Consider the following 11,573-nt stretch of genomic DNA (forward strand, 5'->3'; position numbering starts at 1 on the left):
TAATGTCTCTGCTTTTGAATATGCTATCTAGGTTGGTCATAAATTTTCTTCCAAGGAGTAAGCGTCTTTTAATTTCATGGCTGCAGTCACCATCTGCAGTGATTTTGGAGCCCAGAAAAATAAAGTCTGACACTGTTTCCACTGTTTCCCCATCTATTTGCCATGAAGTGATGGGATCGGATGCCATGATCTTCGTTTTCTGAATGTTGAGCTTTAAGCCAACTTTTTCACTCTCCTCTTTCACTTTCATCAAGAGGCTTTTTAGTTCCTCTTCACTTTCTGCCATAAGGGTGGTGTCATCTGCATATCTGAGGTTATTGATATTTCTCCCGGCAATCTTGATTCCAGCTGTGTTTCTTCCAGCCCAGAGTTTCTCATGATGTACTCTGCATATAAGTTAAATAAGCAGGGTGACAATATACAGCCTTGACGTACTCCTTTTCCTATTTGGAACCAGTCTGTTGTTCCCCACACAAATCTCACAACAGTAGTTTGATCTGTAACAATTATACAACTTTGTTAAGAACATTTCTATTAAAAGTGATCATGGCTTTATTCTTTTTAAATATATTTATTTACTTATTTGGCTGCACCCCTCTTAGGTTCAGGGGCTCTTTAATTGCAGCATGTGGGATCTAGTACCCCGCCCAGGAGCGGAATCCAGGTTTCCAGCATTGGGAGCAGCTGAGTCTTAGCCACTGGACCACCAGGGAAGTCCCTCACATAAGTAAGATGATGGTTTTTATCTCACTGCCTGCCTCAAAAACAGGACAGAAGAACTCCGTTCTCAACCCCAAGCAGGGAGGGCTCTGAGGTTCCTTGGTGTCCTCTGCCTCGCTGGGGTTGGACTCTGTTTTGAAGCCTTGGAAACCAAAAGGCTCACTGCCCTCCTCCCACGTGAGTGTGTGGGCCTCCGTCCCCACTTCCCGGCGGCGTCACCTTACACCTAGAGTAAGCACGTCCTCCAGCGGACACACCCCTCCGTCCAAGTCAACCGAGACGCACCGAAGTCGCTGCCCTTAGATGCTGCCACCCACGTGCATCTTCGTCCCAGAGCTGTCCCCTCCGCCGCCGCAGCACAAACGCCCGGCGGGGATCAGTGTCCAGGGGCCCCTAGTGACCCGCGGGCCCTCTGCCTCCCGGCCCACGGCCGCCGGGTCTTCCTGCGTCCCGGCCTCCCAGCACAGCAGACCACGATCCAGGAACAGGCACCAAGTTTCCAAATAAGTGGATTTTGCTCAGCCCCTCCCGGTCCGGCGTAGGCGGGTCAGCGGCAGGGCGGAAGGCGTGGCCACCCGGGCGGGGGCGGGGTTACCGACGGGAAGTGGTCACCCCGAAAGGAGGCGTGGTTGTTGATGGGGCGTGGTCAAACCGGAGGGAGCCGTGGCTGCTGATAGGGCGTGGTCAGCCAGCGGGAGGCGTGGTTGTTGGTGGGCGTGGTCGTCCAGGAGGGAGGCGTGGTCAGCCCTCAGGGCCGCGGGGCCCGCCTCCGCCCGCAGGAATGCACCGCCCCGCCCGCCCCGCCCCCGGCCGCCAACCCTTGCTCCAGGTCTCGCAGTCCGGCTCCGTGGCGTCCTCCCCCGCGGTCTGCGGCAGTCCCTGGAATGCAGGCGGGCCTCACTAACTAGCCGAGTGTGACTTCACAACGCGCACGTGTAACAGGACCTCGGGGAGGCCGCGCTCTGGTGTCCGCGCCCCAGGAAGCCCGACCTCCTGGGTTGAAGTTCCAGGAAGGCGCCAGAAGCCCGTCCGGGAGGCCGGGAGTTCACTCACCCAGGCCGGGGATGGGATCTGAAGGGATCGCCCCCCACCCCCCGCCATGGGCTTCCTCAGCGCGCCAATGCCGTCCCTCCCCGAAATGCCCTCCGACGACTCGGGGGCCTTTATGCCTTTGGGGCTGAGCATCTGCTCGCATCTCACCAGAGGCCATCTGACAAGGAGCCCCCACACTGCCCGCCCGGCCCCCCACCCCCGATAGATCAGGGCGGGCCCCCCTTTCCCAGGGAGCCCCAGGAACCCTCTGAACCCTAGAGACCCAGACCACAGGGTGGTTCCGGATCCTCCCTGCGCCAGTCAGTAGTGGGGACCCTGTGGAGCTGAACACAAAAGTATGGTTTTCTTTGAGAGAGGGAAAAAAGAGAAATCTGGAAGTGGGCCGCACACAGCTGCTTGAGGCCACGTTGGGGGAGTCGCTGCGGCTGCCTGTCTCCACTTCCTCCCTCCCAGGTCTGCTTGGAAATTGGAGTCAGCCAACTGCGTGATCTTCCAGGAGGTTTGGAGGGGGAAAGGGGGAGGAGGCCATGTCCTTGCTGCTCTCTTCTCTTTTCTGCTGACAAGCAAGATGGAGAAGGGGTGAGCAGGTTCTGATGCCTCCTCCCAGCTGCCTGAGTGCTGGCAGGCAGGGACGGCAGTGACAGCAGCTGCAGGAGCATCTATTTTGGCTGCCACAGCCTAGGATGGCGGCTCTGGATGTTTGGCAGACTCCTGACTCTGGAGGCAGAGCCAGAGGGTGGAACCTCACCCCCACCTCTGGAAGTCGTTCTCAGAGGCCCAGTCCAGAGCCTTGTGTCTAGTGTCAGCCTTGCTTAGATTATCTGCAGTGGTTCTGCTCCCTGCACCCTGATGGCCACATGTTTGGCTGCCACAAATGATGTGGCCTTATCGGCACTGGTGCGGGTGGTGTGGTGATGGGTGGTGTGGCTGCCCTCCAGCTAAAGACCACAGGAGCACACTATCACCGAACAAGTTGGCCTTACTCTGGGCACTCCCCTGGCAGACCAGAGGTTAGAACTCCTCACTTCCCCTTCAGGGTCAATCCCTGGTCTGGGAACTAATAATAAGATCCGACATGCTGTGAGGCACAACCAAAAAAGAAAAGTTGACTTTTCTCTGCAGTTACAATAAGGGGAACACACACCCGGGAGCCATGAAGTTTCTCAGTTGGTTATGGCCTTGCACGAGGCGATTTTGTTGTTGTTCAGTCGCTCAGTCGTGTCAGGCTCTTTGCAACCCCATGGACTGCAGCACACCAGGCTTCCCTGTCCTTCTCTATCTCCCGGAGTTTGCTCAAACTCATGTCCATTGAGTCAATGTGAATGAGTGTGAGTCCACTGAGTGATGTCATCCAACCATCTCATCCTCTGTCATCCCCTTCTCCTGTCTTCAATCTTTCCCAGCATCAGGGTGTTTTCCAATGAGTCCATTCTTCGCATCAGGTGGCCAAAGTGTTGGAGCTTCAGCTTCAGCACAGAGCTGGTTATGGGCTTGTATGAGGTGGTTTTGGTGAAAGTTGAATTGGAAGCAGGGCTTTGCTCTGGATTAGATGCTGTGGGGAAGTGGGGGAAATTACATGCTTGAATATCATAACAACTCATCTCTGAGGAGGGAAGCCTGCACTTGGTAAAGAAGCATTCATCACTCATAGTAGCTAAGAGTGGAGAGTGTTTGATCATTTTTTGTGGATTTGAAAGCATTCACACTTTTGTCTGTGTTTGGACCTGATTACAGAGCGCTCTTATTTTTGTCTTGATCCACACCGATCACGTCCTGTGAACTTGTTTCTGCTCAGCGGGAGGCCACCGCGGTGTCACTGCGAGGGCAGGCCGGCACGCAGGCAGGCAGTGTGCATCTCTGTGGGCTGGGAGGCTGGTGACCCTGTGCTACGACCGCCGGACGTTTGGTGAACTCGTGTTCCTCGGTGCCTTTGAAGGTAGACCACGTGCCTCAGGAGTCTGTCAACATCTGCTCGTAGGCTGTCTCTCTTACCTCCTCCGCCTGCCCGGTCTCCCACCCACAGTCCAGACCTGTGGCCTCACGGGGAGGGCCTTATGACTAGTTGATTGAGGAGGAAAAACCTCGCTCCTGCTTTACGGATGGTCCAGAAGTGGATGGCTGCAGCCCTACAGTCCCACCTAGAGGTGGCCCTAAAGGAGAGCGATGAAAGAAAAGTCTCCCTGTGGTCTTCACTTCAAGCATTCAAGTGCTGGGTTGCTGACCACTTTGCCTGGACTGCAAGGTGGTGAGAAGTATGGCTCTACATTTGATTAATGGGCAGTTGCTACTGGGTTGGGCTGGACCATCAGAGAGTTGGAAAAAACAAGACTGGAAAACTGGTAATGGGGTGACCTGGGGAAGAGACAGGAGGCTGGACCTCCTTCAACTATGAAGGGACTTTACCACATGTGAATACCCACCCTCAGGCACCTCTGCAGAGGAGGATCTCAAGAGTCAGTTGGGCAAGACAGTCTGTCCTGTGCCATTCAGCCACTTTAGCCATGCCCCCAGGTGCTTGTCCAGTGGGCCCATGCTCGAAACAACCAAGGCTGCAGGGATGGAGGCTACGAATGGGCCCCGCATCACGGACTTTGCCTCAAAACATCTGACCCGGCTTCATCACCATCAAGGATCTAACCTGCCCGCAGCAGAGACCAACACTGAGCCCCTATTATGGTGTCATCTTCCAAGGGAACACTAGTCACTTGGTGAAAAGTCAGTGACATTAGATTTCTTCCCCTGGGGAAGGAGCAGCTGCTTGCTGTCCCTGGGGCGGACGTTTATTCTGGATATGGCTTTGCCTTCCTGCCTCTGATGCTTCTGCCAGCACCACCATCGAAGATTTGCAGGATGCCTTGTAGACCTTCCTGGTACCCAGCAGACTATTTCTGTGACCAAAGGATTGATTTTACAGCAGAAGAAACGAAGTAATAGGCGATGCCCATGGAAGGCAATGGCCCTGTTTCTATGTGCTCACCGGAAGTAGCTGCCTGATGGGAAGGCGAAGTGGCCTCTGAAGACAAGGCAGTGCCAGCTGGGAGGCTGCACTCGGAGAGGACGGGGCTCCATCTTACGGCTTCTGACGTGATCTTTTATCAGGGGCTAATATTTGGTGCTGTTTTCCCCACAGTCAGAATACAGGAGTTTGGGAGCTGAGGGGTGGTGGAGGAACTCTAACCGTTGTACCCAGAGACCGAGTGGGTTCTTTGAGATGCCTCTTGGTATTTCCGTTCCAATAGTAAAAGGTTATCACAAAGCGGTATCAACCAAAAAGTGGCAGAAACCTACCCAGGACTTGTATCCTTTGGGAATGTATGCCTGGGTCTTTCTACTGGGTCAAGAACTCTAATCAGCCGAGGTCCGGGCTGAGAGGAAAGAAAACATGGAGTGGATAGGGAACAGAGGATAAAACTCATACTCAAAGTTGCTGGGAGAGTAGATCTTTAATGTTCTTATCACAACAACAACCCAAATGATAATCATGGGAGGTGAAGGATGTGTATTCTAACCGAACTGTGTTAATCATTTTGTACTGATAACATACATGTGTATTAAACCGTCACTCTGTGCACTGTTAATGTGTACACAGCATGACAGTGTACATTACACAGTGTTCTGTGTCAGATATATCTCAGTAAAACTGGGGGAGAAAATCAACTATGTTGTCAATGAAATACTAGCAAAGAGAATTTAACAACACATAAAAAGGAGGAATTTATTCCTGGAATGCATGAGGGGTTCAACACACAAAAATTAATCCATGTGGGACTTCCCTGGTGGTCTAGTGGTTAAGACTCCGCCCTTCTAACACAGGGGGTGTGGGTTCATTCCTGGTTGGGGAACTAAGATCCCATATGCCCAGGGGAACAAAGACCCAGTGTAGACAAAATTTAAAAACAAAAAAATCAATGTATATACCATATTTAATTGATGCCCAAAAAATAATTTGACAAAATTCAAACCCTTTCACGAAAAAAACACTCAACAAACTAGAAATAGAAGGAAATTACCTAAATGTAATAGAAACTGAATATATAAAAGCCTGCAGTGAACATTATACTCAGAGATGAAAGGCTGAAAACTCTTCCTCTAAGATCAGGAGCAGGAACAGGGCAGAGATGTCTGCTTGCACCACTTCTATTCAACATTGTACCGGAATCTTAGCCAGAGTAATTAGGGCAAGTAAAACAAATAAAAGGCACCCAAATTGGAAAGGAAGAGGTTGAAGTATCTCTGCTCACATGATCTTATGTGGAGAAACCGGTAAAGATTCCACGAAAGAGAAACAACTCAAAACTGTTCAGTTCAGTTCAGTTCAATTGCTCAGTTGTGTCCGACTCTTTGGGGTGGTAAATTCAACAAAGCAGCAGGATACAAAGTCAACAGACAGAAATCAGTTGCATTTCTATACACTAACAATGAACAATCCAAAAAGGAAATTAAGAAAACAATTCCGTTTACAATACCATCAGAAAGAGTAAAGTACTAGAAATAAACTTAACCAAAGAGGTGGAGAGACTTGTACAATGAAGATGACAATCCATTGCTAAAAAATTAAAAGACACAAATAAATGGATTCCATGTTTATGATTGGAAGACCTCATCTCATTAACATATCAATACTACACAAAGCAACCCATAGATTCAATGCAATCCCTATAAAAATTCCAATGAGATCTTTTCAGAAATAGAAAAACTTACTGTAAAATTCATATGGCATGCCAAGGGATCCCAAACAGCCAAAGCAACCTGGAAAAAGAATAAAGCTGGAAGACATACTTCCTGGTTTCAAAACTGCTACAATACTTTAGTAACCAGAACAGTACAGTACCCGCATAGAAGACAAAATATAGGCCAAAGGTATAGAATAGTCCTAAACCTATGTTTTCATATGTCCAAACTTGGAAACTTTGAATTTGGCAGTGATTTATTTGAAATGATGCCAAAGGCACAGACAACAAAAGAAAAGCTGGACAATTGGATTTCATGAAAAAATTTGAATTTTGTGCACCAAAATACATTATCAACAGAGTAAAAGGGCAACCCACAGAATGGGAAATAATATTTGCAAATCACATACCTGATACAAAATTAACTTCCAGAATATATAGAGACCTCCTAAAATTTAACAATGGAAAAATAACCTGATTCAAAAATGGGCAAAGAGGGACTTCCCTGGTAGTCTAGTGGCTAAGACTCCAGACTCCCAATGCAGGGGGCGAGGGTTTGATCCCTGGTTGGGAACTCAGATCCCGCATGCTACATGGCATGGCTGAAATATAGAAAAAAAAAAATCTCCGAAAGAATTCTTAGCATCACCAGTTCCCTGGTGGTCCAGTGGTTAGGACTTGGCGCTTTCACTGCTGAGGGCCCAAGTTTGATCCCTGGTTAGGGAAGTGAGATCCTGCAAAAAACAAAAAACAAAAAAACTTACATCACCCACAATCTGAATAACACAAACTGAAACCATAACACATTGCCAAGAAAAAGATCTGTCCATGCCGAGTGGTGGGGCACTTGGAGACTCGGAAGCACTCACCCTGCTTGTGGGTAAGTGACTGTTCCGTCCTCTTTGGAAACCAGCTTCGCATTCCCCAGTTATACCAGGCGCCGAGCACACAGTCTACAACCCTGTCTTATGTGAAGGGCTGGAGATCTGAGCACCCCTTCCCAGCTGGCAAGTCAGGCTGCCACAGTTTCACTGCCCCTCACCCGGGCACAGTGCTTCCAGTACCACGGCACCCTGACAAGGGGTCCTGTCAGCCACTTGCTAACTCACCAAGGCCAGAGGGATGCAGGCAACTTGTAAGGAACGTAAATAAATTAGAAACTAGAAATGCGGGAAGAGAAAGAAAATCAGGGTGTGGGTCTTTAATTGTGTGTGCGCGCGTGCATATACACCCAGAAAGCTGCTTCATGCATAGTCCTGTGGTCACAGGAGCTCATCACATGGGCCCAGTCATTCGTGTTGACTGGTCATGACCGGTCAGTTAGGAACGCCCCTGGCCTCCAAGCCGGACACCTGGATCTGAGTGGTAGTCTGAGACGAGTCTAGTAATTTAAAGAAAGAAATGGCTGTATGTGAATTTTTTTCCTGAATCAGGCCTGATATCCAGAGGGCCTGAGATCCAGGGACACAAAACCTCCCCAGAGCCCACAGCATAAGCAAGTGGAGTAAGGCAGGGCGAAGGGGTCGCCCACTTCCAGTCCTGGGGACCCAGCTCTCGGGGCTGGGAGGGGACTGCTGTTCACCTTCCCACTCCCATGGCTCCCCCAGCCACCCCGGGCTTTCTCTGTGCAGCCCACATCTGGTCAGGGAAGGGTCTTGGGTTTTTACCTCCGCTTCAGCAGGAGGAGGGGGCAGTGTGGGAATAAGATGAGGCCAGGAGAGGCTTCCTGACTGCCCACCCCTCCCCCCTCCCTGTGTCTGAACCATCCCCTTGGAGAAATGATGATTCCGGAAGGGGGTGTGAGGTAACACTGCCAGGAGCAGTGACCCCAGGAGAGAGGGTCAGAGGAGAGCCGTAGGCTAGCTGGGTTTCAAGGCTCGAAAGGAAGCACCCAGCCACCCCATCCCCAACGTCCAGGGGAAAGAGAAAGCAGTAAGAGACAGGGGAGGTCCCGGCCTAGCCCCCTCCTTGGGGTAAACTAGTTCTCAGGCACTGTGAGGTTCGAAAATATTTGTGTGTGTGTTAAAATCCATTCTTCTAGTCAAACATGATATGTAAATATAACACCCAGAGCCTAGTATAACCACCACTCTGTAACTTTCCTTTAATGGAATTATTTTAGACCTCAGGCAGAGCTTTGTTGTTATATTTTTTTCTTAGAAAGATGTTCAAATGGCTATGGGCTTCCCTGGTGGCTCAACTGGTAAAGAATCCGCCTGCAATGTGGGAGACCTGGGCTCAATCCCTAAGTTGGGAAGATCCCCTGGAGAAGGGAACAGTTACCCACTCCAGTATCCTGGCCAGGAGAACTCCATGGACTATATAGTCCATGGGATCGCAAAGAGTCGGACTCAACTGAGAGACTTTCACTTCACATGGCTAAGCTAGTTCCTAAATTTTAAAAGTTGGTTGCGGTGGGGGAGGTAAAATTGCTAACTTGTGCAAATAAACACAAGCAACTCATATCAAAGACTAATTTTTTAAATTAAGCCAGTGCAAGAAAGATGTCTACTATCATTACGTGAAAACTATACAAAAAGATTCATGTTTTGTTTCTATTTCAGTACTGGTGTTAAACTAGGCAGGTATTCAGACAACATATCTGACTCTGGCAAGAGACAAGTAAAAAAAAAACTTGCAATTGAAAGCACTTCTGCAGAAACAAAGATGCGGGGCCATTTTCACTCTAGTAACTAACTTGTCCTGGAAAATAACTGAAAAGCAAAGATATGGTGTACAGAAACCTTAGGAACTGGAGCTTAAGTTTTAGAAAGACAAATATCAAAAACTATCGACTTCTAAAGTCATTTTATTTTCACTTAATCGACAGATCGACAGATGCAGAAATCGACTAGATGTCAATTACAAAACTGAAGGCAGATCTGAGCTATCTCTGCCCGAGTACACAGTTGATTTTTCCCCTCCCAGAGTATACAGTATCCCTTTCAAACCATGGCTATGTATGTCATAACTATATTTAGAAGTACGCAGAGAGGAAAATACTACTGCAATTCAAGGCTGTAAATGAAAGGGAAACACATCAGAGCCTCATGGAATGGAAAGCTGAAACGTCAGTTCGTGTTCCTCAATCAATATCAAACGTCAGATGACACTGGAAGGTGTTAATTATGACCAAAAAAAAAAAAAAATCCTGTAACAAATTCCACTGAAGAAAAGGGTAGGCTTTCTTCATACAGGAGGTAAAAAATTGATTTTTGGTTTCTCCTCCCAGCACTGTCAGAAGTAAACACAGTTGCAAAGTTCTCAACAAATATTTAAGAAGCTCTGTGGACAGTCTGAGGCACGGATTTGAGTCAATATATAGAAGTAACCACTTGTTTACAGCGGAATAACTTTCTTTAAAAACGCAGAGGAGCAAAGGGAGCTTCAGAAATCACGAAAAGCGACGAATACAGGCAAGAGGAACCGCCGCGCATCAGCCGATGAATCTTTCGGACGGCCACGTCTCCTGCGCGTTGGTGGGGACCGCCGGAACCACTTCCTCGGGCGGGGCCAGGGCCTCCATCTCGCGCACCACCTGCGTGAACACCTGGTCCACCATCAGTTTGCTCTTGGCCGTGACCTCCAGGAACGGGCACCGCCACTCGCGGGCCAGCGCGCGGCCCTGCGCCGTCAGCACCTGGCGCTGGGCGTCCAGGTCGGCCTTGGTGCCCACGAGCACCAGCGGCACGGCCTTGGGCCCCCGCAGCCGGCCCATGCGCTCGCGCAGCGGCCGCACCGCCTCGAACGAGGCCTCGCTGCACACGCTGTAGAGCACCACGAAGCCGTCGCTGTTCTTGATGTACAGGTCCTTGAGAGTGACCAGGTGCTCGGCGCCCACCGTGTCCACGATCTCCAGAAGGGCGGGCGCCGCGTTCACCTCGATCACCTTGCTGAAGAGCTCCTCCACCGACGGCTCGCACTGCTCGGGGAAGCTGCCGCAGGCGAACTGCGTGGCGAGCGCCGTCTTGCCCACCGCCACGCTGCCCAGCAGCACCACCCGGTAGCCCTTGGCCGGTCGCAGTCCCAGGCCCGCCATGGCCGAAGAGCGCGGCTGGCGGGACGCGCGGCGGCAGGAATGGCGCGCGGAGGCGGGGGCCTGGCGGGGGCCGCGCGGGGCGGGGGGCGGGGAGGGAGGGGCGAGGGGGGCCGGGAGGGAGGGGCGAGGGGAGGGGCGGGACCCGGGGGCCGGGGCGCGGGCTCCAGCCCGGGCACGGGTAAGCTAACCCATCTGCGCCCAAGCCCGCCCTGCCCGGCCCGGCTCTGCCCCCTGCGGCTCAGAGGCCACCCTCCCCAGACCCTGGGCCCCGCGCGCGCCTCCGCCGGCCCCAGTTCCCTCGCCCCGCGCAGCGTCTGCCCCGCCCCCGGCCCGAGCGGCCCGGCGCCGGCCTCGCCCACCGGCCGCGCCGCCCTGGCCTCTGTCTCGGCTCGGTCCGAGCTGCCCGGCCCCGCTCCGCCTTCCCCAGGACCCCGCGGGCGGGCCGGCGGGGACCCCGCCCTCAGCCCGGGCTCCCTGCCCTCCCTCCGAGGAGAACCCCTTCCGTCCCGGAGCAGATGGTAACCGGATACCTTCCACGTCAACCGGGAAATAGCCGCATTTCTTCACATTTAAGATCCAGTCTCGTGGCCCGAAGCCAGACTGGCCTCACTCAAGGTCAGGCCTGGGGAGCCGCGGCCCCTCTGCAGGCCTGGGGACCCCAGGGAAGAGGTAGCGTGTGAAGGAGCTTCAGGCCGAGGGTCCCTCGTCACTCCCTCCTGGCACCCATTCCATGGCCTGGGCCCCTCATGCCCCTCCCTGCCTTCCCTCGGGCCCCGCCAGCCCCCTCTTGTCACTGAGCGGAGTCCAGAGTCCAACTTTTATAAAGTCCAGAACTCTATAAAACGTTGATCACATTTCACTCCCCTACTTAAACCCTCCTGGCTTTCTGTTGCGCCCTCCTAACCTTAGAGTAGAGATCACGTAACTCCATCCCAACCCAGACAATGGAAGCGTGTACCCATTCATCCAGCAGCAGGCAGCCAGGGAAAGCCCTGGGCATCCGCGCTTTGGGGTCATCTAAAGGGGATCCCCAAGTCTGACTCCCCTGCCCCAGTCATTTTCGAGCTTCTACACCGGCCACACAACCGTCT

The 11,573-nt window shown here is 52.0% G+C and overlaps 1 protein-coding gene across 1 annotated transcript; it reads right to left on the reverse strand.

Annotated features, from left to right (window-relative positions):
- Positions 1-9,234: 9,234 nt before the first annotated feature.
- LOC139178269 (ras-related protein Rap-2c-like) lies at positions 9,235-10,591 on the reverse strand. The gene has a single exon (XM_070775800.1). It carries the CDS (start codon positions 10,480-10,482, stop codon positions 9,880-9,882), a length of 603 nt encoding a protein of 200 aa, XP_070631901.1. The 5' UTR covers positions 10,483-10,591; the 3' UTR covers positions 9,235-9,879.
- Between the last annotated feature and the right edge of the window lie 982 nt (positions 10,592-11,573).

The sequence above is a fragment of the Bos indicus genome, chromosome 21, assembly GCF_029378745.1.
Source record: "Bos indicus isolate NIAB-ARS_2022 breed Sahiwal x Tharparkar chromosome 21, NIAB-ARS_B.indTharparkar_mat_pri_1.0, whole genome shotgun sequence".
In the NCBI taxonomy this organism is placed as follows: Eukaryota; Metazoa; Chordata; class Mammalia; order Artiodactyla; family Bovidae; genus Bos; species Bos indicus.

Coding starts and splice junctions, on each gene's coding strand:
- LOC139178269 (XM_070775800.1), bottom strand. CDS start 10,482: ATGGCGGGCCTGGGACTGCGACCGGCCAAGGGCTACCGGGTGGTGCTG.